Source organism: Fusarium falciforme, chromosome 4 (assembly GCF_026873545.1).
Source record: "Fusarium falciforme chromosome 4, complete sequence".
Classification (NCBI taxonomy): domain Eukaryota; kingdom Fungi; phylum Ascomycota; class Sordariomycetes; order Hypocreales; family Nectriaceae; genus Fusarium; species Fusarium falciforme.
The window spans coordinates 2,042,092-2,064,556 of NC_070547.1; the positions used below are offsets into that span (position 1 = coordinate 2,042,092).

Here is a 22,465-nt window from a genome sequence, read left to right on the forward strand (position 1 = left end):
GTGGCTGCAGACGCGACCTGTGCTGGGCTGGAACGCGTCTGGGCGTGTCCGTCTATTAAAACCCCTGTAGGGTTACTCAGCCAATCACCAGCCGCCATTTCTTTGCATGAACAGGACCTACAACTTGATCTCATCCATTCATATTCTCTTCATCATGGACTCGCCCTTTTTAATGAACTCAGCTTCCTCAATCAGTATCAGATAATCATTCATTCGCAATTCGATCGGCCTATTCATAACCAAGACGTACATGCATCAAGTTGGTAATCCAGTCATACAATAGCAACTCTACCTCTACAACTACACCACCCCGAAAGTGCTCCCTTGACCTAAATACCCAATTGACCGTTCCAGCGCCAGTCATTCATCGCCTGCCCTATATATGTTCATTAGAAGAAGAAGAAGAAGAATATCTAGATAGATTATATCCCAGACACCGCCATAGAAGCCAACAGCGGTGTCCAATCTCGTCTCGTCTCATCACTCATTTCACGCTCCGTTGATTTGTGCCCAAGCCAACGAGCTCAAACATTATGGGGATTATAGCCACCGCAAACCAGGCAATACCTAGACAAGAATTAGTATTTGCAGCAGCCAAGATCTCGGAAACGGCTCACCTGTATAGACGACGAGCTTTGTCACAACCTCGACATCGTATCGCACACGCGGCTTGACCAGTTGCGAAAACACCTCCTTCTCTCCCAATCCATCATCCGAACCCGTCACGACAATCTCAATCGGATCCGGATCTTCAGTCATAGGTGATGCTACGACCTCGCCATTGCCCATCAGCTTCTCGTACTCGGTAATGCGAGGCGGCTGAGAGCCCGATGCCACACCCTTGCCGGAGTGGTCCTCATGAACACTCTGAAGCTCGAGGTTGCTCGACTTGGTCTTCAGACTGTGCTGGCTGCTGACGCTCTCACGTCGCTTACGCTCCCTATACGCCAACGTCTCGTATGCATCGGCAGCACTCTGCGGTCCGATAGAAACCGAGCGGCCTCGAGTCGTGGGATTTCGGATACTCTCGACCATGCGCGGGAAGTCTGATGGCGACGGGAAAAGAGTGTCCATGCGAGCGCCGGGAGGGACAGTCTTGTACTTGCTGGCAGGGGTGAAGAATCGTCGAGGCATGTTCATACCGACCTGCTCAAAGATTCGGAACGCATGAGGCAGAAGCTTGAGCAGCAGAGGCTTCATCGTCTCACGCCATGCAAAAATGATAAGAACGCCAACGACAATTCTCGCCACATTCATTCCCCAGCCCAGGTGCGTAATATCCACGGTTCCTCCGCCATGCGCATGGGTCTCCCAGGGATCAAGCGCAATCTTTCCATACGTCCATGTACCAAACTCCAGACCAATAACGACACCCGCAAAGGCGACGCTGTCGTCAAAACACGGACAATCATCCGCAGGTTCGGGGTGAATGCGCACAAGAATCAGAATAATGATGCCAGCCACCAGAGGCGCAACCCAGGAGCTCGAGTGCATATACTCGTCCAACGGGGGGCCGTAATAGAATTCAAGCAGAGATATGCCGGCGCCCATGATGGAGCCGACTATGACGTCGAGAAAGCCATGCATGCCACAGTACAGGCGCCCAAACACAATCGACACTGCATAAAAGTAGGCGAGGAATTCGAGAGCGATTTTCGTGGTAGCAGGGAGGTTGTTTTCGGGACTATGCAATATCAAGAGGGCGTAGACGGCGACCGAGACGGCATTGGCGCTGTGAGTTGAGGGGAACCCATATTCAAGAGCTGCAGAACCAGACATGGTAATTCGATGCAGGGGCGGCGAAAGAGGGCGCGGGAGCGAGTAAAAGTCCTTGATGAAGCCAGTCCAGAAGACACCGAGGGCCAGGATGTGGACGAGTCTGTACAAGTCTGTCAGCCACACGGCTCGTTAAACGGCGGGCTCTACAACGTCGATCGCGGGCGGCAGGCCAGAGTCTAATCGCAGTCGCAATTATACCCAAGTCCACCACCAACTGGGGGTCGCATCGAGGTGCGGCGCAGCGCAGAGGGGGGAAACTCGAGATGAGGTGATGGATGACCTACCCCTTGCCAAAGGCAGCATATCCGCACCAGAAGCAGATGGGCAATCCGATCATGAAGAAGGTGTGCGTTCCAAGGTTCGCGGTGATGGCAAAGTAACTATCGAGGGCCGGAGTTCGCATCTTCTCCTGCATCCAGGCGAGGTACGGCGTCTCCCAGCGGATCAGGGGGAGGGCCTGCTGGCGCAGAGTGTACCGCCATTTTGGCAGGGCGCGCTTGTCTGGGGCGGGTCAGTACAGGACACTTCAGGTCTCTGGCCAGACAAACAGTGATCGAGGCTCCTCAATCCGGCGTCGGGAACGTCGTCGTCTTTGGGCGTCGCAGGCGGGCTCGTCGTGGTGGTTATTGTTGCGGTGGCCGTAGCGCCGAGCGCCGGCGGGGCATCGCGTCGCGGGTCGCTCATGGTTCAGTCGTCGAGGCGAGGCGAGCGAGCGAGCAAGCGGGAGGGAGGGGAGGGGAGGGGAGGGGAGACGTCAATGGCGAGGGGGGTTGAAGAGGGCCGCGGAACGAGCTCGAGGAGGAGGAAACATTGAAGAACAGGCCAAAGCTGGAAGGGTGTAGGGGACGGGACGACGCTGGAGCACGTGGGGGAACAAGGCCTTAATGGACAAGCGCCCTACCGTGGATGGAAGCCCAGTTGATGGTAGGATCCTTGGTGGAAGCACGACCGGAGGGAGTTTAGAGTGGAGTTTTTTGAAGTGACGAAGGATGGAGGTAAGGCAGGTCGACATAGACGTCTGTAATTAAGGTCCATTAAGGATGGAGGTCAGCACAATTCAAGCGTCCAGTGACGGCTCAGCCATTGTGGATAATATCCGTACCTAGGTAGGTATGGAACAAAGAGCCGCAGTTCTTCTCATTAGGGCACTCCGTAAAAGCCGTTGCGATTGTCGTCGCTCGCTCCCACAAAAACCCAAAACGACACCTTGTCCAGCTTCCTCCATTCAGCATCAACAGCCGAAGCAGGGAACGGACTTTGACGGGCACAAAACCCTTGTCTGTTATGGGGGTGTCCCCCTGGGCCATGGAAATTGAAATCATGGAGGCCGAGGGCGAGCAAAGACCAATTAAGCCCTTGCAAGCTTTCTAGCGCACAGAGGCACTGCTAAAGCGTACCTGTCAAGTAACAACCCATAGGCGCAGTTACGTTGCTGGGCCGTTGAGGATACCTGTCATGACATGTGTTCATCCAGGAACCGACAGCTTGGCGAGGGTTTCTTCGATGGAGCTCCGAGACCATGCCACAATGACATCCCACCAGCCCTATTGGGGCATTGAGGCATATATGGACCCAGCTCATGAACACCGACGGCAGCTTTGGAGCTATTGCTGCAGTGATATTGCCAAAAAGTAAACAACATGAAGCTTCGCGTCGTGTTGAATGTTTTGTAGCTGTAGTAAAGCACAAGTGCGTCTAGCTGGGCGTGGCGCAAAATCATCACTCCGCCCAGCTAACAAACCTCCACCCAAATCCATCCATCACCCACCAATCTATCGTCGCCGATACATATCACTCCCAATCACGCGCCCATCACGCGCCCCATCACGAGCTCCTCCTCTCCAATGGCTCTTCCCCTGGCCGGAAAACACTGCGCCGTCGTCGGGGCCACCGGCCTCATCGGCTCCCGGATCGCCGCCGCCTTTGCTTCCCGCGGCGCCGTCCTCTCCCTGCTCGGCCGCTCCGTCCTCGACGCCCAGCCCCGGCTCGAGCCGCTGCTTACCCCGTACTCCCCGGGCGATGGCGGTGAGGCCAGCAGCAGCCCTTTGAGGCACCGCTTTATTCGTCTTGATGTAGCGAAGCGGGACACCATCAAGGGTGTGTTTGGCGGTCGTGATCATGTAAGTCGTCATGAGCCAAGATGCCCACCTGCCAACCACCACTAACAATGTGGTCCCTTTTCGCTCACATAGACGCAAGATGATGCTGTAGGCCCCGTAGATATTCTCGTCAACTGTGCTGGCATCAGCCAAACCTCATTTCTAAAGAGGACCTCGGACGAGGAGCTTGGCGATATCATTGATACGAACCTCATGGCGACTATGCTCGTCTGCAAGCATGCCAAAATCCGTCCTCACGGTACATCACTTCCCAGCCTCAACCATGTTCTTTGGCCTTAACTCACACTCATAGGATGCATCATCAACGTCTCAAGTCTCATGGCCACAAAAGGCGGATCCGGTGCCACAGCATACGCTGCCTCAAAGGCCGGCGTCGTCGGTAAGTGCTTCACATCCCTTGATTTATCTCACAGCATACCCGACTATTGTACATTCCAAAAAATAAACCGCTCACTCCGCGTCCTCGCAGGTTTTACCCGTGCCCTTTGTCGTGAGCTTGGTCCTCGCTCCATCCGCGTGAACGCTCTGCTTCCCGGTTGGGTAGCCAGTCCCATGTGGGATCGTAAGTCTTTTTCCTTTTCCGCCCCGTCCTACCCAATCCTCCAGGCGCCAAATCGCCAATCGCAGAGAGGTCAGTGCTAATGTACAACACGTCGTTTAGACCTCAAGCCAGAATTACAGGCCGCCTTCCTCAAAGACACCCCGTTGGGTCGTGTGGGCGCTCCTGAGGAGGTGGCCGAAGCCGCCGTCTTCCTAGCTTCCAACGCCTTTGCAAACAACTGCGTCCTAAACCTCGATGGTGGTTTAAGTGCTGCGTGACAAGGCGGTATCCAGGAATACTAATATCGCCAACTCGGATCATAGGTCCATCAGTCGTCGATGACGATCGCGCCGCCGGTTTCTTCCACGTCCACTACCTCGGGCCCTGATTCGACGAGCTTGGCCTTTTTCAAGGGCTGGCCACTGTCCTCAGCAAGCGGACGCTTGACGCCCTTGGGTTCAACTGACACGGCTTTTCCATTAAGCTCGCCGTTCCCATTCGCCTCAGCGGGCTGGGCCTTCTTGGGTTTTCGCGGGATTTGGGGTTTCTCCGTAAACGTGGCCTCGACGGGCTTCTTGTCCGCCTCAAAGGTCCTGCGATATGTGAGCCTCATGCGGAACTTGATGTGAGAGTTGGCTTACCCTTCTTGAATGTTGATCACCACATTCACAAACGTGTCGTCGTCGTCCTGGTCAATCACAGTCAAGAAGCTATCCTTTTTTATACCTGCCTTACTGTTAGTCTTTTCCATAGTGGACAGGAATTTGACTGCCATACCAAGATCGCTCAGCTTCTTTGGAAGATTCTCGTCGTCACCATCTTCGAAGCACTCCACCAAAGTCCCCACGTCGTTGTTGACAACAAACTCCTTGCCCTCGTAGCCTAGCTTGGCCTTGACAATGTCGTCGACAATGTCCTTGAGCGTCGCCCGAGAAAGATCCACGACAACGCTGGTAAAGTACACGCTACACACTGGACACTCAGGGTTCGGCTCTCGGGACCTGTCAGGGGCCAACAGACGAGCTGGTGCAAATGGTGTCAGGAAGACCTCCTTGGACTGCGCATATTCTCCCTTCAAGACCTTGAAGGATTGGAGGACGCAAAGTCCAGCGACAATTGCATTTGTTGTCGCAATTGCAGGGATAATGTTGCCAGCCATCTGCTTAGTGTCGAACCGAGATTTCCTATCGATTCCGAAAATTGTTGATCGAATGTTGGCGCTTGCGGCGACAAAGTCGAGAGTGTCAATGTCATCCTTGTCGAACGTGATGATGGGGTCGGAATCCTCAGGGGACTTGTTCTTCTTGAGCTCCAGGATTCGCTTGCTTAGCCGATCAAGACTGTCGTTGAAAACCACAAGACTTTCCTCCAGAGACCAAATTCGCTGGTCATCGTTGAGAATGGTGTCCTTGTTGGCGATGGCGTCACCAGCTTGGGCGAGGACGGCCTCGTACTTGAGAGCCTCGGGGGCTCGTCGTGAGCTCCACATACCCTCGACAGAGCGTAGTCGTTCAATGTCCGCGTTGAAAACCTTGTCGAACAGCATCTGGGAAAACTCAGGAGTGCCCACAGCATCTCGGATCTTCTTGAGAGCCTCCGACTCCTTCTTCAACTCCTCGATCTCCTTTGCTGTTTCTGGTCAATGCCTGTTCTGGCCTGGAAATTATTAAACCTACCATTATCGGCGTCTGTTGAGTGATCAAAAGCTGCTTGATCTTCGCTGGTACCGAATATTTCGCTATCGTCTCGTTAGCGGACGCTCCTATCTGACCTTGTCATACATACTTGAGAAGATAGCTCTTCCCCCAAACGATGCAGTGAATGGGTTGACTAGGAGTGCTCCGGATGGTGCACACGGGGAAGGACTTGGGTGCTTCCTTGGGTGTGCAGTCGTAGCACGCAGTAACGCCCTTCTTGATGACTTGAACCTGGCCATTGAAACCGGTGGTGCCACTCTCAATGAGAGGGACATCGGCAGCCAAGCACATCTTGTTCACATGTCTCCGAGCCTCAAGGTTGTCCAGAGCATTGAAGGCAATGCGAAATTGACGGAACCATGCGACAGTAAACTCGTCATCCTTGATGTTTCCATGGTGGGCGACAATCTTGACGTTGGGGTTGAATCGTTGCGCAGCCTCTTTGGCGACCTGCATTTCGGTTAGCGGACCCGGTATCATGGCGTGTGTCGCGGGCAGGAGGACGCACCAGGGCCTTGGACTTCTTGATGTGCTCGTGGCGGAAGAGGAATTGCCGGTTCAGGTTGGAGAGGTCGATGGTGTCAAGGTCGACGATGTGAATTTCGCCGAAGCCGGTAAGCACAAGGTTCTTGAGTAGCTCGCAGCCGATGCCACCAGCTCCCACCATGAGCACGCGAGCCTGCGCAAACGTTGTTAGTTGATAAAGAATGATGGAGATGAATTAAACACGAGTCGCATGCTGGCACCGAAAATGCTTCGAGCCATGGCATTCGGGAGGTGGTAGCGCGCTCAAAGTCGATGAGAGCCCGACTTGCTCAAGGCGCAGAAACAGGAACTCGGGATCGACTGGGGTGGGCATACCTGTTTCACAGAGGTATTCAGAGACGCGCCGAGCGACTGGTGATTGTATCTGTCGCGCGACATGACGGGTGGTCGCCTTTGAGGCACGCTGGTAGTCGTAGAAGCGGCAGCGGGTTGTTGTTGGGGTTGTGTTTGCGGAGGTTGTTGCTGTTGTTGCGTCGCAGAAGTCGGGCCTGGAGCTGGAGCCGCAGCCGAAACTTGAGGCGCACTCGTCGCATCCATCGTCATCGTCACCGCTCAGCAGACACAAAGGCCGGGTTGAGGGAGAGCAGCAACACGTTCTGGGGGCTGCGCATACGGTGTAGGACGATGGGGTTCGTGTGCTTTTTTCGTCGAGATTCGCGATCGCTCGAGGTTGGAGGTTGGATGTTAGTGGTGAGAGCACGAGCTGAGAGATGAAAGAGCCCACCTCTAGCACCCAGACGCTGCAAGACAAGAGGTACAGAGGATGCGCCGGCCCAATTACGTCGACTGTTGATGGCCGGGGGCCAAGCTCCTTGGGGCCGGTAACAGTGGATAGACCCGCTTTGATTGGTCACCTCTGGCACTCCACCAAACTTCCAGGGCCTGACTCGGCGACCCGACGACCAGGCCTCCACTGTTTGATCCATGAAATAGGTGACGGCGACGGACAGCAAACATGCAGTGCAGGGACGAGCAAACGGGAAGGGGACGGGAAATGTGTGTTACGAAATTCCAGGTCAATTGGTCGTTTCTAGAGGCGTCCAAAGCAAGCAGGTTTTCATCTCGTTTCCACGTTTCAGCTAGAGCAGCCTCCCGCCCTCTTGGCAACTAGAGCCCAGTCGCTCACTGACTTTCAGGAGTAGGTTAGGACTGTGACCGTGGGGTGGCTGCCCGTCGTCGGAGAAAAAAAAAAGGGATCTCAGTCAAAGACAGTCCAGACCGATGATTCAGTCAACTACCAACTTCCATTACACCACATTCACTTCTTGACTCTTCTTCTCCACTCCTTCACTTGAACTTCCCATTCACTGAAACTCATAGAATAGGCTTCCAATTTTTGCCTATTTTCTAGAGCCATGTCCGACGACGAGGTTGACACTGAGCTCCTCGAGCTCCTGCGCCAACACCTTCAAGGCAAGGTGACAATCGAGGAAGAGCCCGAGACTGGCGTCCTTGAGAGCGCCGAGTACGTCTACGACTCTTGCATAGATGTTGCTGTCGATATGCGCGCCTCAAAGAAGGCCGCCGAGACCATATACCAGCAGATGCAGCAGAAGAGCTACTCAACTGCAACCTGGTCCGAGCATGAACTCCATCCCAAGGCCAAGGACGAGAGCACCGTCAACTTTATCTTTACCATGGATCTGCTAAACTTTTCTTTCTGGTCTGAGCTACCTGAAGATGAGAGGTTTGCAATTGAGTATCGCGGCAAGAGGTGGACTGGGTACTGGAGTCTGGTTGCAGCGCTACAAAGGGCTCTTGATGAAGGTCAGTCGCATTCTGTCATGACAACTCGTCGGTGTTTCTAACCTAACATCTTCAAAGGTATCCCCATAACGGACCCTTTCTATTGGCAAAACGAGGACGAGTGTACTCTTGAATCTCTCAAGCACGTCTTTAGGTCGTGCACAGAAGAGGAGATCCCCCTCCTTCAGGAGCGCCTGGACTGTCTTCGAGAGGCCGGTCAAGTTCTTGATCAGGTACCACTATCTCCCTCTTTAGAACGCCCGGAAGCTCTAACATTCTTTCAAGAATTATGGTGGCTCCATTCCAGAGCTCATCTACGCTGCCGATGGTTCCGCAGCACGTCTCGTCAATCTTCTGGCCCAAGACTTTGACTGTTTCCGTGACGAGCACCGCTTCGAGGATGGCAAGATGATTCGCCTCATGAAACGGGCTCAGATTCTCGTCGCCGATCTATGGGCCTGCTTCAACGGCGAGTCCTACGGCGAGTTCCGCGACATTGACAAGATCACTATGTTTGCCGACTACCGCATCCCTCAGATCCTCATGACGCTGGGCGCGCTGTATTGCTGTCCTGCGATTGCTGCCGCCATCACGGATAAGAAGATGATAGAGAGCGGGTGCTCCTGGGAGTTGCAAATCCGGGGTGAGTTACCTGGAGCACACAGCCAAGGTGCATACACTAACGCATAACAGCATGCAGTATCTGGTGTGTCGAGTTGATTCGACGAGAGATTCTACGCCAACACCCAGACGCCCACGTCAACGCCATCCTGATAGACTTTTTCCTCTATGACAGCATGAAGGAATTAGAAGCTGCCGGCAAGGAACCTATTCCCCATCATCGGACAAGGAGTATATGGTACTAGACCCTAGACAAGGCCGCAAGGCCATCAACCTCTAGATCCTGGGAGTGTCACGGAAAATGGAGTTCGGGTTATAGATTCGTCTCTTCAACGACTTCCTCACCATGATAGAATAAAAATAGTTCAGGCAAGAGACAAGGCCTCATCGGCAATCCATGACACATTCCCCTAAACGCCATGCTCCCATTCATTCCCCCGTTACCGTAAACGACATGAAAACAGATCAGCTCCCCACCGCAGTGGAGTTGAGAATTTCATCCATATGTGCCCTTTGAACCTTGTTACCCTTGGTCTCTTCCTTTAGGAGGACGGCAAGGACCTCAATCGGGGGGTTCAGACCAAAACGCTCGGCTCGCTTCCATCGCTTCATGCGAGGAGTGCCGATACAGGGCTATCAATGTTTGTTAGTCAGGCCTCATCGAGAGAACCAAGGCGACTTACTCCGTATTGCGAGCTAACATCAAAATATCGGAGGACCCTTTCGCTTAGCGATACACCCTGTTGATGCAACCGGGGAGAGGTCCACTGCTCTTCGATCGTCTTCCAGTACTTCTTGATTTGCGCATCCGTAATCTGCTCCGCGCGCAGTTCGGCCTCGGACTTTTCTGGCTCTGGCGCAACCTCTGGCTGCTCCTCCTCCTCATCCACTTCTATAAGCTCAGGCTCCTCGAGAACAACCTCCTCGGCCTTGGTCTGTTTTGGGGCCTGAGTGGGGTCGATCTTGGTGATGGAAGGCGAGATGATGGACTTCTTGGCACTCTTTGCCACATTCTTTGTCACTCTGTTCGAGAAGCTGGTGAGGGTGGACTGGCCCTTGGCAGGAGGGCCGCGGCTGCGTGCGCCGCCGGCTGATCTTCGAGTTGCGGGCATGCTGGCACTGTTATGTGTAGGTAGACGAGTGATGCTCGATGCTGCCGGTGTCGCAGGTATGGTGTAAGTCAGGAATGTCCTACTCTGGCGACAGATAGGTCAGGGTGGAGTGAGGGTGATCTAACCCGCAGACAAATGTTAAATATGGGGCAATTGATGATAATTCTGTGTATAATCGGGTGCCTTTGATGGTGGGCGCAAGAGGTCAGCGGCCAGGATGGCTATGACGGGGGAGACAGCCTTAATATTGGCGGGGCAACGCGAGATTGATACGACATCACGTGAATCTGCTCGTGCCTAAAGCCTTCAATGATGTTGGACGAAGCTTTCATTGTCGTCCAATAGGACTCATATCTATTACAAGATTGTGTCTTTTATGAACTTGTTACCCACAATGAAGCAGCGAGTCCTCATGGTATCGCGATAATCAACCACCAGTAGCCTCTCGGTAGAAAGACAGGCTCCTGTTGGCGCCCGCTGTGCAAAACATCTCACTCCTTGTGGTCTTCGGTAGCCACTTGACCGACCACAATGCCTTGTTCGTTTCGCTGTGCGTGGCCACACAAGCCCTGCGCTCGATTGACCATACCTTTGCCTTGCCATCCATGGATCCACTCAGCAGGTACTCGCCAGTGTCGCTCCAGTCAAGGGTCATGATCCATGAAGTGTGACCTGTCAAGTTGGCAGCATGTTCGCCATGCTCCAGGTCGTAGAGTGCGATAATACCAGCATCTCCAGCGGCGGCAAGACGAGTACTGCCTGGTGAGAAGGCAACCGCTCGCACGGGCTTCGCAAGTCCTGGTATCCCATGTTAATACACCACCATGAGCAAAGAGCAGAAGACTTGCCGGAGAGCGAATACAGGATTCTGCCTGTGTTGTTGTTGAAGATGTAGACAGACCCGTCCTGGTGGCCGCTGGCAGTGTATTTGCCATCCCGACTCAAGTCTACGGACATGCCAAAGCTGCCCGAGCCACCGCTTCCAGTGTCAAACTCCCGGATCTTGGTCTTCTCCTCGCCGGTGATGTCCCAAACGTTGACTCGCCCATCATTGGTTGTCGTCGCAAGATAGGCGCCGTCCTCGCTCAAGGCCAACGCCCAGATCTCGCCAGGCTTCGCTGAAGGGCCTGTGACCTCGCCATCAAGGCTCCATTCACCGGTATCCTTGTTCAGTTGCCAAATCTTCAGCTCGCCCCCAAAGCCAGCGCTGGCTGCAACATTTCCGCTGCGCGAGGTGCAAATAAGGTGACACCCTAGCTTGTGGGCATCAGGGATGGACTGCTTGAGAGGAATCGAGGGATCAGTAGTATCGTGAATATGCAGCGTCGAAGAGCCACTGGCTGATATGACAGCCTTGGGTGTTGCGGCGATGGAGTAAATGTCCGTGAGGTGGGCTGTGAGTTCTCAGTGACCAGTTCTTTCAAGCCTCTCACCCCGCGGCGGGGAGGTTAAACTTGCCGTTATCCACGGTGTGCGTGGTCAAATATTGTTTCGACTGTAAATGTTAGCTGTGAATGAACGAGATACTTTTGCACATGTCTCGAAGCTCACCATCTCTCCCGCGTGAAGCCTTCCCAGCTAAGCATGTGGTTCGCAGGGTTGTTGGATGACGTTGTGTATGAATCAAGACTCGAGGGTGAGCTGCGGATGCGAAGCCTTGGTGGGGCATCCAAGAGTCCTCTTCGCAGGGCTGAAGAGACAAACCAAAGAGCCCCAAACAGATCAAACAGCAGATTGGTACACTCCAAGTTGTTTCAAGTAAGAATCTTAGTCATTGGATTTCACTTCTTATCTAAAAAGGGTTTGAGCTTTTACCAGCGCCATGGTAAGTAGACTATGTTTGAGCAAGCAAAGTGCTGGGCAGGGCATGTCTATATATCACGAGATTGGGCATAGGTTTGACTCTTCTTTCTTATTTCTTATTTTGATATTCCTACAAAGCTCGAACGAGCCGAAACGCCCATGGTATGCACGATCCCGTGGTGACTATACAGACTCTTGTTACAGTATTGGTAGATCCTCGATAGGCTGTATCCTCTTTCACTAGACCGACTGATCATTGGGGTAGTCCTGCCTCCAGATGCGCTTCATTTCTGCATTTACAGTTAGCACCACACGTTTGGCTTCTCATGCAAAGACAGAGAAGGAAACCATACCCTCAAGACAAGTCTGGCATAACCGATGTGTCCGCTTGATCTCGCCACAGCCAGGACATCTGCAAAGACTGTTCACATCCTTCAACGCCTTTCCAGCCAGCTGCCTGGACCTCTTTTTCGAGTGGGAGACCTTGTTCTTTGGCACAGCCCGCAGCACGGATTCCCAGATATCATCGATGGTGGGGAGGTTGAGAGAGACGCCGGGGATCGCAATCGACAGCGAAGGGAAGAGCTTCTGTGTGAATTGGCGGAATGAAACCCTAGACAGGAGGCTCGGGGAGGAGAGTCGGGGGAGGAGAGCGGCAGCCATCTTGACGGAGAGGAAGCGGAATTCGAGATAGTGGTGATATGTCGGAGCACAGTCGATTAGGATGATGGTCAGGGAGCGTATACGAGCGGAGTGCGGCCTCGAATATGGCTCCAAGTAATCTTATCAGTTTCCCGATGCCCAATTGCTTGCCTGTTTCGTGACAAGACAATGCGATCCGTCGTTAAGCCCAACCCAAAGTCGCGATGATCAATTTGCACAAGGCTTCGATTCGAATTCCTAGCCTCAAAAGTCTGATGGGGGCTTCTTTCCCCAAAGTGCCGGCGGGCCAATCATGAGCTAGCCAGCGCACAGACGACATGCAACCAATCAGAAGCTCGAAACGCGCCTTCCCCCTTTCTTTCGGTCCCTGGACCTCCCTGCTCCCTGACACCTCCCTTCTAGCACGGAAATTGTTTGTTTGCTGGTGGCAGGAGCAGCCCAGTGCCCAGTGCCGTGCCCGAAAAGTTCCCCCCTAGCATACATCGTGTCCGACGCCGCCTCTTCTAATCCTCCAAACTTCCAGCTTTCGCTGCATCACCACACGTCACTTTGACCGTGCCAACTGCTCGCGCTCGTGTCCTCCTTGTGCCTCGGTGCTCCAGTCTTTCTTTCTTGGAATAGGCATCGACATTCCCCAAGCTTCAACTCTTAGTGCTTCCTTCACTACTCTCATCGACCAAGTGTCCTCGTTCAAGATGGCTGCTGTTCCTCCCAACACCATCTACCCCCAGAGCCATGTCGGTTTCGACAGCATCACCTCCCAGATCGAGCGCAAGCTCTTGAAGCGTGGTTTCCAGTTCAACGTCATCTGCGTTGGTAAGTCTTGACACCTCACCGTCTCCAATCGCGGCCGTGATCTATACCGCCCATCACCCCATGGTCGGTGATCTGGCAGCGCGTTCTCCTGGATGCTCGTGTGCTAACCTCTATTCGCATCGCAGGCCAGACTGGTATGGGCAAGTCGACCCTCATCAACACCATCTTCGCGTCCCACCTTATCGACTCCAAGGGTCGCTTCCAGCCCGATGAGCCCATCCGCTCCACCACCGAGATCCAGGCCGTCTCTCACGTTATCGAGGAGAACGGCGTTCGATTGAGACTCAACATTGTCGATACCCCTGGCTACGGCGACCTTGTCAACAACGACCGCTGCTGGGATCCCATCGTCAAGTACATCAAGGATCAGCACTCCGCGTACTTGCGCAAGGAGCTCACTGCACAGCGAGAGCGCTACATCCAGGACACCCGCATTCACTGCTGTCTCTTCTTCATTCAGCCCTCGGGTCACTCCCTAAAGCCCATCGACATTGTCGTCCTGAAGAAGCTTTCGGACGTTGTCAACGTCGTCCCCGTCATTGCCAAGGCCGACTCCCTGACCGTTGAGGAGCGTCAGGAGTTCAAGGAGCGCATCAAGGAGGAGTTTGCTTTCCACAACCTCAAGATGTACCCCTATGACAACGATGAGTTTGACGATGAGGAGCGCGCCCTGAACACCCAGATGAAGGTATGTCTTGCTCCAATGAGACGCGCGCCAGGTAAACGGCTGCTAACTGACACAGGACCTCGTCCCCTTCGCCGTCGTCGGATCCGAGAAGTCGATCATTGTCAACGGTCAGCAGGTCCGTGGCCGCCAGAACCGATGGGGTGTGATCAACGTCGAGGATGAGACTCACTGCGAATTCGTGCACCTGCGAAACTTCCTCCTCCGAACCCACCTCCAGGACCTCATCGAGACCACCTCCCAGATCCACTACGAGACCTTCCGTGCCAAGCAACTGCTGGCCCTGAAGGAGAGCAGCGCACACGGTGGTGCCAGCAGCCGACCCATCAGCCCTGCCGCCGACCGCGAGCTGAGCCGCAACTCGCAACGGATGACGATGAACGGCTACTAGGTCGACGACGTTTGTGCTTAAACTTGTGTTGGCGAGGGAGCAACGGCGTCTCTGGGCAGCTAGATAGCCCGCATTTGTTACGACTCTCGACATATTTCACGGCCTCATGTACAGCAAACCCAAAAAGTAGTTGCTTTGTCGGGGGGTTACGGCGGTCACATATACTGTGATTAACCGACAAAAGGCCTTTTTACATCGTTTCGATGACGTTGACAGGCGAGCACGGGATGAGAGCAGGACACTTGGGGGGCATTTGCTAATGCTTGAGTGCCGACGGAATCGTCGGTTCTAATATGGCTAAGTCTCAGGAGGTGGTTCTGCCGGCTCAGTCCATGTCGAAGCTGTACGCGACATTTTTTTCATTTTCGTTCAGTGTTACCCCGGAGAGCTATCTTGGCCTTTTTTATGTTTTAATCAGACCGGTTACCCCATGCTCTATTATAGAGTTAGTTTCGTTGCCTAGGTACATAGTGTAGTGTATCAATTCCCACTGGAGTTTTTGACATGGATGGCTTGTGTCCTGACTGGCGTGAGAAGTGCGTCGAGATTGAATGACGACTATCTGGAGTAGGACAGTTCCTGTTACCTTGACTTTGGCCCAGACAGGCTGCCTGTTGTGCTGCGTAGCTGGCTCGGTTCCCAGCTGAGACAAAGTGTGCCACTCTTTGAGATGAAGACCCCGTATGACATGCGTAGTGGTCCTAGATTGTGACGTCGGATGTCGGTTTCTAGCCAGTCCTCGTAGGTTCCTGTTGACTAGGTAGATGATCGTCAAAGTTGGCTGTACATGATAATTAATGGTGTTGGTGGCGCACATCGATACTGCTCAGGGCCCAATGACCCAGTACATTGGACGAGAACTAAACAAATGTCCATGGAACACATAATCTGTAGCTTTCCAACAGCATTGACGTTCCCGGTGTGGACCTCTTCGCTGGAATCGGTTCAGGATCGATGGCATCCGTGATATTCGCCTAGCCTGCTCTTTGGTATAGGGTATGGTCTCAAGAAATGAACCACAGCCACATCACTGGGATCAATGCGGTAGAATGTGCACAGAACTCGTGCTTATAAATTTCAGATCGCAAGTTGGCTGTAGTTGTTTCTCTGCGTTCACAATTCGTCGACTCTAGATGGTGGCTCTGTGAATGGTGGGCATATGGGCAATATCGCGAGATGGGACTTATAGGAGGCGAGTGGCCAGGCACGAAATCAAGAGAGTCACGAGGCTGGAACCCGCCGACGATGGCATTAATAACCAGTCAAATATGCTACCGAGAGACATGAGCCTAGAAGACGGGATACACACCGCAAACGGTCATTCGCCGAAAACCTCATCAACAGCCTGACGATCCCGGATCTGTCAGAGGGATGCTTCAAGATAAAGAGGGTCGGCCGCAAAGGGCCCTGCATGATCCCTGCAAAAAGGTGGTTTCACCTGTCCGAGTTTCATCAATGCGAACAATACTAGCGATATTGAGACGCACAATCTGCATCTTATTTATCCGATACATTTGCGTGGGTGAAAGATAATTAGCCAGTGCTAGAGCAAGTTTTTGAGAGTAAACGCCTCACGATTAAGTGTCCAATAGAACGTGTAGGAGCGGAATCTCGGTCCCAGCCGCCACAGGGAGCTCCAGATAGAGCCCCTGAGGGGACCATACCTAGGTAGATAGCGACACAGAAACAAAGAAATCTATTGGAGAGCTGGCAGGCGGAAGCAATCGTCCCAAGAAGACGGCGCGGCAACTCGTCTGAAAGGCCAGTCACTGCACTGGAGTAAGGGGTGGTAGGACCCTTGCCCTTGCATCGACAGGGCATGAGGCGACCTAGCTCGATGGTGGTGGTTAATTTATGGGCAGCCGGTAGCCAAGCTTCGAAGCGCCTGGGCGAGATATCGTGACCATTGGATGCGGCATGGTGGCACACACGGCGGAGAGCAACCCTTAATGAGCCTGGGAAGAAAAAGGGGGCACACTACCAAGGGGATACAGGCGCCGGAATGAGAGACAGATCTGGATCACCAGCGAGTTTAAACATGAGACATTGGCCTGGGGCATCGCTTCTCTCTGACACATTCGACTCTGAATGCCTTGTTGCTCAGTACCAGAATGCATTTTCGGGTAGAATGCCAGTCTCGGACGGAGGTTACACGGGCAATCTTAACAACCCAGTAGAGTAGAGTATCATCATACCGACTTGGGTCGGCGGAGCAGCACGTGGTCTGCTTCAACATGAAGGACGATACTCCGTACCTTACCGTCAAATCTCCCTCTCGCCGCAAACAAACAAAGCTATGCCGGGACCTGGGAGCCATCACCCGAGACTTAGAATTGGGCCAAGGTCTCGGCAGCAAACCCAATCTTAAGTTGGAGCGGTAAATATGATGGAGATCGTCAAGGCCATCACGTAGACCCATGCCTCACCGACAGGAGCCAAGACGAGGCGCCGAGCGTCGACTGCGACGCCGAGGAAGGCGCAGCGACGGTGAGGAGAGTGAAGCCCAGAGTGAGAGTCGCGACAAGTGTCTGGACGTGAAATTGTCAGTCTACGTTTTGGGAATGGTGGCAACCCCCCGTCCGGGCCCTGGACAAAACGTGGTGGGACCAGGAACGCTCCAACGGCGATTCGTCACTGCGCGGCGGCCAGTGGTTGAGGATTCTCCATGGCGTCCAGTGGTCTTCTGTCTTTGCGCCCAGAAGACGGGACCGGTCTCAGTGGCTGGCGGCCATCTCTCGTATGGCGTCGGCGCAGGGTCTGGGCATGACCGGGGTCGGGCAGTAGGGGCCCCATGACAGCCAAGGGTCCTTACTGCATCTGGCAAGAGGAAGAATGATGATATGAGACCTGACCTTCTGGATGGTGTTGAGGCTTGTCTGTCTTTCTGTTGTTGTGTAGAGTTCCCGTGTGAAGTACGGCGGGGATGGAGTCTTCAAGACCTGGTCAAAGCCATGACCATAGCCAAGACCATAGGCCACTCCACTTCATGCTGGTTAATGCCCAGAATGCCATGCCTCGCCATGGCCTTGGCCGCAATAGACTCGCTCGCAAATGTGATCAAGAAGTCCGTCCATCCATCGTCGGGAGCCCGTTCCCGTTTCGTATTTGAGCTTGCCTCTATCCGCTGTGCTTTGCCGCCTCCGTCCCGCTTGTGTCTCCAGTCCTTCCTTGTCACTGTCCATCACCTTCGACTTTAACCTTCTTCTTTTTCCTTTTCCCTCTTACTTCCCAATTTTCTCTCCTACCAACTCCATACGCTCCTTCCAACAAACGCCCAGTCCATAGTTCGGGCTGTGGTTCTGCATTTCGATTCTTGTCGTTCATTCCTTTTGCGACTCTTGCGCCTTTTCTCGCGCTCACCATTTGCCTCACTCAACACCACCACCAAAAACACTCGACCAACGTGAGCTGGCAAGGAGCTATTTGGTTCTCCCGAGATCGCAAGCGCCTGTATTTGACCTTATTTCGCCTTTTTGAAAACCCACCACCCGTGAGCGTTGTAGTAGCTACATAGTCGCCATGCTTGTAAGTTGGACCTCGTCGCATCGCATCGCATCGCGACAAATGCACCCCGCTGTTCTCGCCCGTCATTTCGGCCACTGACATGCCTCCTCTAGATCAACGCTGCCCTCATGGCCCTTGGGGCCACGGTAGTTAGTGCCGTCACTCCCCTCGAGATCCAGGGAACCGACTTCATCAACCCCGAGACTGGCAACAAGTTCCAGATCGTCGGAATGGCCTACCAGCCCGGCGGCAGCGCCGGCTACGACCCTGCCACTGGAAAGGATCCTCTGAGCCACAAGGAGGAGTGTCTCCGAGATGCTGCTCTCATGCAGATTCTGGGTATCAACGCTATTCGCGTCTACAACCTTGACCCCAACATCAACCACGACGAATGCGCCAGCATTTTCAACGCCGTAAGTCGTGCACACAACATCCACAGAACCTGTTGAACTGACATGACGCCCAGGCTGGCATGTACATGATGATTGACGTCAACTCACCCCTTCCCGGTGAGGCCATCACCTCCGAGAACCCATGGGAGAGCTACTACACCGAGTACCTCAACCGCACCTTTGCTATCGCCGAGGCTTTTGGCAACTACCCCAACACCCTTCTCTTCTTCTCGGCCAACGAAGTCATCAACAACATCGAGACCGCCGAGGTTGTCCCTCAGTATCTCCGTGCCGTCACTCGCGACCTCAAGGGTTACATCAAGAACAACCTGAAGCGCCAGATTCCCGTCGGCTACTCGGCTGCTGACGTCCGCGAGGTCCTCTGGGATACCTGGAACTACATGCAGTGCTCTGAATCCGGCGACAAGAACGACATGAGCCGTGCCGATCTCTTTGCTCTCAACTCGTACTCGTGGTGTGGTCCCGAGGCCACCTACAAGAGCTCCTCCTTCGATAAGCTCACCGAGGGTTTCAAGGACACTTCTGTTCCCGTCTTCTTCAGCGAGTATGGCTGCAACAAGCCCCAGCCCCGATACTGGAACGAGACTCAGGCCATGTACGGAAAGGAGATGACCCCCGTCTTCTCTGGTGGCGTCGTCTACGAGTACACCGAGGAGGACAACAATTACGGTCTTGTCCAGATCAAGGGAGACACCCTCCAGATCCTCGGCGACTTCAACCGCCTCAAGAACCAGTTCGCTAAGATTGACTGGAAGGAGGTTCAGTCTCAGCCTGCCAGCAAGAGCGCCCCCAAGGCCCCCGCCTGCAAAGCCAGCATCATTGAGGACGAGGGCTTCGACAACAACTTCACCCTCCCCGCCTACCCCCCTGGTGCTGAGAAGCTGATCAAGAACGGCATTAAGAATGCTCCCAGCGGCAAGATCATCAAGATCTCGGACTGGAACGTCAAGCTCACTGTCAAGAACGCCGACGGTACCGAGATGAAGAACCTCAAGGTCATCCCTCTCGCCGACGACGAGTCCAACGCCGCGGGTAAGAACGAGGCCGACACTGGCAGCGAGACTGTCGAGAACAGCACCAGCTCGGACAACAGCACCAGCAGCGATGACGAGGAGGATGCCGCTGTCCTCACCCGACCCATGATGTGGGCTGTCGCCATTCCCCTGGCCGCCATGATGTTTGCTCTGTAAGCGGCATATGGGTGGGATGGAAGTGCAAGAAGGAGATTAGGAGAGAGCATGATTTAAGCATTTGGTGTTTGGAGGGGAGTTACGCGCGCATTTTACTTCTCGAAAGATGCAAAGAGTTACACGATACCAATCGTCTGTCTTCACTGCGATAGGGAGGTGAAAAAACGGGCCATTTTGCTTCTCAGGTTTCTTGTTCCAGTGCCTGATTTGATTAGAAGGATCCTTGATGTTTCCCAGGATCCGAGTTGATTGCAACCAATACAACCTTGACTACCTACTTGCGCTTTGTTGTCTCGCAATGTCGTGTCCAACACTGACCATGTTCGAGTGCCAAGTTGATCAAGATGGAGTGATGATTGCACGAGTACCAAGTCACCAGACAGGAAAGGCATTTCAGGCTCCGACTTGCATTGCTATCAAATTATAGCTGGCTAGTGAGCTCCGAGGACGACCCGCGTCCGGTGTGATAAGGGGATACCCCGAGGACTATCAGAGTCCAGTGTCGTAAAGTCATGCCCAGGGGACGACCAGCGCCCAGCCTTGTAACATGCTATCGATGCGTTGAAGTTCATTTCATGCTCACCCCCTGTGTTTCCCGCTTGTGTTCCTCGTGTATTCCTCCTCGTGTGTCTACCTCAAGCTCGTCTTGTAACGAGATCCGTGCCGTACCAAAGTGTGCAGTGAGTAAGTGATGGTCGACATCATCGCGCTGGATCAACCCCAGAGCCAGGATAGGAGAGAGGCCACTGTCGACACACGCCATGTCAGCGGAGGAGTATTCACTTCTTCCCGGGGTGCTCACAGAATGACTTTGGCTTAGCCTTCTTTTCGTCGGACTTGTCAGAGTCCTTGGAATCTCCACCATTCTCAGGAGAATGACGAGTCTCAGAGGCGGTCGTAGCCTGGCGGGCACTGTGGGAAGTTGAATCGGAGGTGTTTCTGGAAGAAGTTCCACGCCCACCCCGGTTGTTGGAGTTGTTAGTGACAGGCGCAGCGCTGCTGGACGTATCCGCCCAATCCTCACGTCGACTACCTGGGTAGTACTCTCCGAAGCTCCAGCCTGGATAGATGTCGCGATCGTAATCCGGCCGGAAACTGCGGCGGCAATAACATGCCCCGCATGCATCATGATTACCAACATCAAGTGCTCGACAGCACTTCATACAGCAACCAGGACCATTGTAGACATCGTCATCTTCGTAGTTGTAAGAAGACATGACGAAGAGCTGTCATAACGTCAACAGGGGCTCGTGGTGATGGTGGAGAAGGGGCGAGGTGCTTACCTTGATGTGATAGATGCCAGTGAGAGCCCACGAAGACAGTCGGGCTCTTGAGCCGATACAAGGGAACTGTCACGGGTTGGCACAAGGTGAGTGACGGTGGGGAAGCATCGAAACTTACCTTGTCGGGTCTTGGTAGCTGCTGACAGCGGAGTGTCAGGAGAACGAGGTGGGAGGCGGTACAGAGTGCTTTGCAACATGATGAGCTGATGAGCAGCAGGAAAGGGAGCACGAAGCTGGACATCATACCAGTGAAGAACTGAGGGCAGTCAAGTCAGAGAACCGACTTGGTGAGCGATAGCTCGGGGAGATGGGGCGAGCCCAGGGGCGACGTGAACGTTCCATAGACGCAACGAGGACCCGGCAAGGGCAAGCGTGAAAGGAAGAGCGTGTGCTTGGAAGAAGTGGTTGAGGGAGAAGAGGAAAGAGGAGCGTGTTTGTGCAGACGGATCGAGTGTTGAGAAGATGAATAGAAAGAGAATGAAAAGAGGACAGCATTTGTCTGAGGGAGGAGAAGGGTTTTTGTATTGTCCCAAACGATGACCCGCTTGCCTCACGGCATGACATCCACCTTCCGTGCATACTCTGGAGAGTCCTGGCGGCGTCCTGCATTTTCAGGCGTCTTAGGGTCTGGATTGCGTCAACACCAGGACACTGGATGTCTCGGCGGCGGGAGCGTGATAGGCCGTCGACCCCTCCGTTCGCCGTCCCGAAGGGACCCCCGCCCCCTATTGTGGGAAGGTCCGATCCGTTCGGTACCACGGCACATGACTTCCCAATGTGTAGGTGCCTCCTTCCTTCGTTTGCAGAGGCTCACCCCCTCTTTCACCCATCCCCTGGGTCTTTATTGAGGAAGGAGGTCATCACGGGGCGGGTCACTTGCGTCTCAACAATGACTCAACACTGTCACACGGACCAACTCGTCTGGTTTAAAAGGGAAGGAGTCGTCCTCAAAGGAGAGGAATTGAGCTTGGATGCAGAAGGAGTCGGCACTCTCTGGGAGACGAGTGGAAGATTCTGGCGAGAAAGGGGACATGTCTCAATCTTCAAGGCAGGAGCCATGCGACGAAAGTACCTGGGTACATACGGAAATCGGCTATCCATGGCCTGATATTCACCTCCTACCCATGCGGAAGGTCCAATCTCGTGGGAATGGTTACGCAGACGATGACGAGGAGCATAGTAGACTTGAGGCGTGTGGTGGTACAGCAAGCCTCACACTGAGGCGGGCGAATAAGAGATATCTAGCTCCTGTTTCAGATATCATGTAAGTGGGGGTTGGACGGGACAAACGACCACAGGGGGAACTCGTTTGCACGAAATGGGATAGAAGGAGAGAACAAACTAAGGACGAGAGAGCCACATGCAACTGGGCAAACGCATCAATCAACAATCAACAATTAACACAAACGCAACCACACAGAAGAACATCATTATGAGTGTCATCAAATCTATTAGCTTTCTTTCCGTCATAGAATACTGCCATACACGGCTTGGTTGACCCATCATCATCGGCCCCAAGCCTGGGAATTGCATCATCCGTTCTATCTTGCAGTAC

At 53.8% G+C, this 22,465-nt stretch overlaps 9 protein-coding genes and 1 pseudogene across 10 annotated transcripts, besides 1 other annotated feature; 4 read left to right on the top strand and 6 right to left on the bottom strand.

The window, feature by feature from the left end:
• Window positions 1–484: 484 nt before the first annotated feature.
• On the bottom strand, window positions 485–2,463 carry NCS54_00538300 (Hypothetical protein; the record flags this gene model as incomplete). The annotated part of the gene is made up of 4 exons (XM_053150890.1): window positions 485–567; window positions 618–1,879; window positions 2,064–2,280; window positions 2,328–2,463. 4 exons carry the CDS (start codon window positions 2,461–2,463, stop codon window positions 485–487), a joined length of 1,698 nt encoding a protein of 565 aa, XP_053006865.1.
• A 1,160-nt stretch (window positions 2,464–3,623) lies between these two features.
• NCS54_00538400 (Hypothetical protein) lies at window positions 3,624–4,718 on the top strand (the record flags this gene model as incomplete). Its single annotated transcript, XM_053150891.1, has 5 exons — window positions 3,624–3,899; window positions 3,972–4,137; window positions 4,192–4,278; window positions 4,369–4,461; window positions 4,561–4,718. 5 exons carry the CDS (start codon window positions 3,624–3,626, stop codon window positions 4,716–4,718), a joined length of 780 nt encoding a protein of 259 aa, XP_053006866.1.
• Window positions 4,719–4,768: 50 nt separating this feature from the next.
• On the bottom strand, window positions 4,769–7,226 carry NCS54_00538500 (ubiquitin-activating enzyme E1-like protein; the record flags this gene model as incomplete). Its single annotated transcript, XM_053150892.1, has 7 exons — window positions 4,769–5,033; window positions 5,082–5,166; window positions 5,218–6,069; window positions 6,117–6,178; window positions 6,226–6,587; window positions 6,646–6,816; window positions 6,999–7,226. The coding sequence occupies 7 exons, from the start codon at window positions 7,224–7,226 to the stop codon at window positions 4,769–4,771; spliced, it is 2,025 nt and encodes a 674-aa protein (XP_053006867.1).
• Window positions 7,227–8,038: 812 nt separating this feature from the next.
• NCS54_00538600 (Queuosine salvage protein) lies at window positions 8,039–9,295 on the top strand (the record flags this gene model as incomplete). The annotated part of the gene is made up of 4 exons (XM_053150893.1): window positions 8,039–8,450; window positions 8,508–8,662; window positions 8,715–9,072; window positions 9,123–9,295. 4 exons carry the CDS (start codon window positions 8,039–8,041, stop codon window positions 9,293–9,295), a joined length of 1,098 nt encoding a protein of 365 aa, XP_053006868.1.
• Window positions 9,296–9,515: 220 nt separating this feature from the next.
• On the bottom strand, window positions 9,516–10,246 carry NCS54_00538700 (annotated as a pseudogene). The gene is made up of 2 exons: window positions 9,734–10,246; window positions 9,516–9,683 (listed from the first exon to the last, which is right to left on the bottom strand).
• Window positions 9,516–10,246: a sequence feature.
• Window positions 10,247–10,589: 343 nt separating this feature from the next.
• On the bottom strand, window positions 10,590–11,716 carry NCS54_00538800 (Hypothetical protein; the record flags this gene model as incomplete). The annotated part of the gene is made up of 4 exons (XM_053150894.1): window positions 10,590–10,960; window positions 11,011–11,556; window positions 11,621–11,657; window positions 11,714–11,716. 4 exons carry the CDS (start codon window positions 11,714–11,716, stop codon window positions 10,590–10,592), a joined length of 957 nt encoding a protein of 318 aa, XP_053006869.1.
• Window positions 11,717–12,205: 489 nt separating this feature from the next.
• NCS54_00538900 (Hypothetical protein) lies at window positions 12,206–12,628 on the bottom strand (the record flags this gene model as incomplete). Its single annotated transcript, XM_053150895.1, has 2 exons — window positions 12,206–12,255; window positions 12,319–12,628. The coding sequence occupies 2 exons, from the start codon at window positions 12,626–12,628 to the stop codon at window positions 12,206–12,208; spliced, it is 360 nt and encodes a 119-aa protein (XP_053006870.1).
• Window positions 12,629–13,323: 695 nt separating this feature from the next.
• On the top strand, window positions 13,324–14,520 carry NCS54_00539000 (Hypothetical protein; the record flags this gene model as incomplete). The annotated part of the gene is made up of 3 exons (XM_053150896.1): window positions 13,324–13,444; window positions 13,570–14,132; window positions 14,188–14,520. The coding sequence occupies 3 exons, from the start codon at window positions 13,324–13,326 to the stop codon at window positions 14,518–14,520; spliced, it is 1,017 nt and encodes a 338-aa protein (XP_053006871.1).
• A 3,519-nt stretch (window positions 14,521–18,039) lies between these two features.
• Window positions 18,040–19,627, top strand: NCS54_00539100 (1,3-beta-glucanosyltransferase; the record flags this gene model as incomplete). The annotated part of the gene is made up of 3 exons (XM_053150897.1): window positions 18,040–18,045; window positions 18,138–18,437; window positions 18,491–19,627. 3 exons carry the CDS (start codon window positions 18,040–18,042, stop codon window positions 19,625–19,627), a joined length of 1,443 nt encoding a protein of 480 aa, XP_053006872.1.
• Window positions 19,628–20,406: 779 nt separating this feature from the next.
• Window positions 20,407–21,151, bottom strand: NCS54_00539200 (Hypothetical protein; the record flags this gene model as incomplete). The annotated part of the gene is made up of 3 exons (XM_053150898.1): window positions 20,407–20,853; window positions 20,911–20,976; window positions 21,029–21,151. The coding sequence occupies 3 exons, from the start codon at window positions 21,149–21,151 to the stop codon at window positions 20,407–20,409; spliced, it is 636 nt and encodes a 211-aa protein (XP_053006873.1).
• Window positions 21,152–22,465: the final 1,314 nt, after the last annotated feature.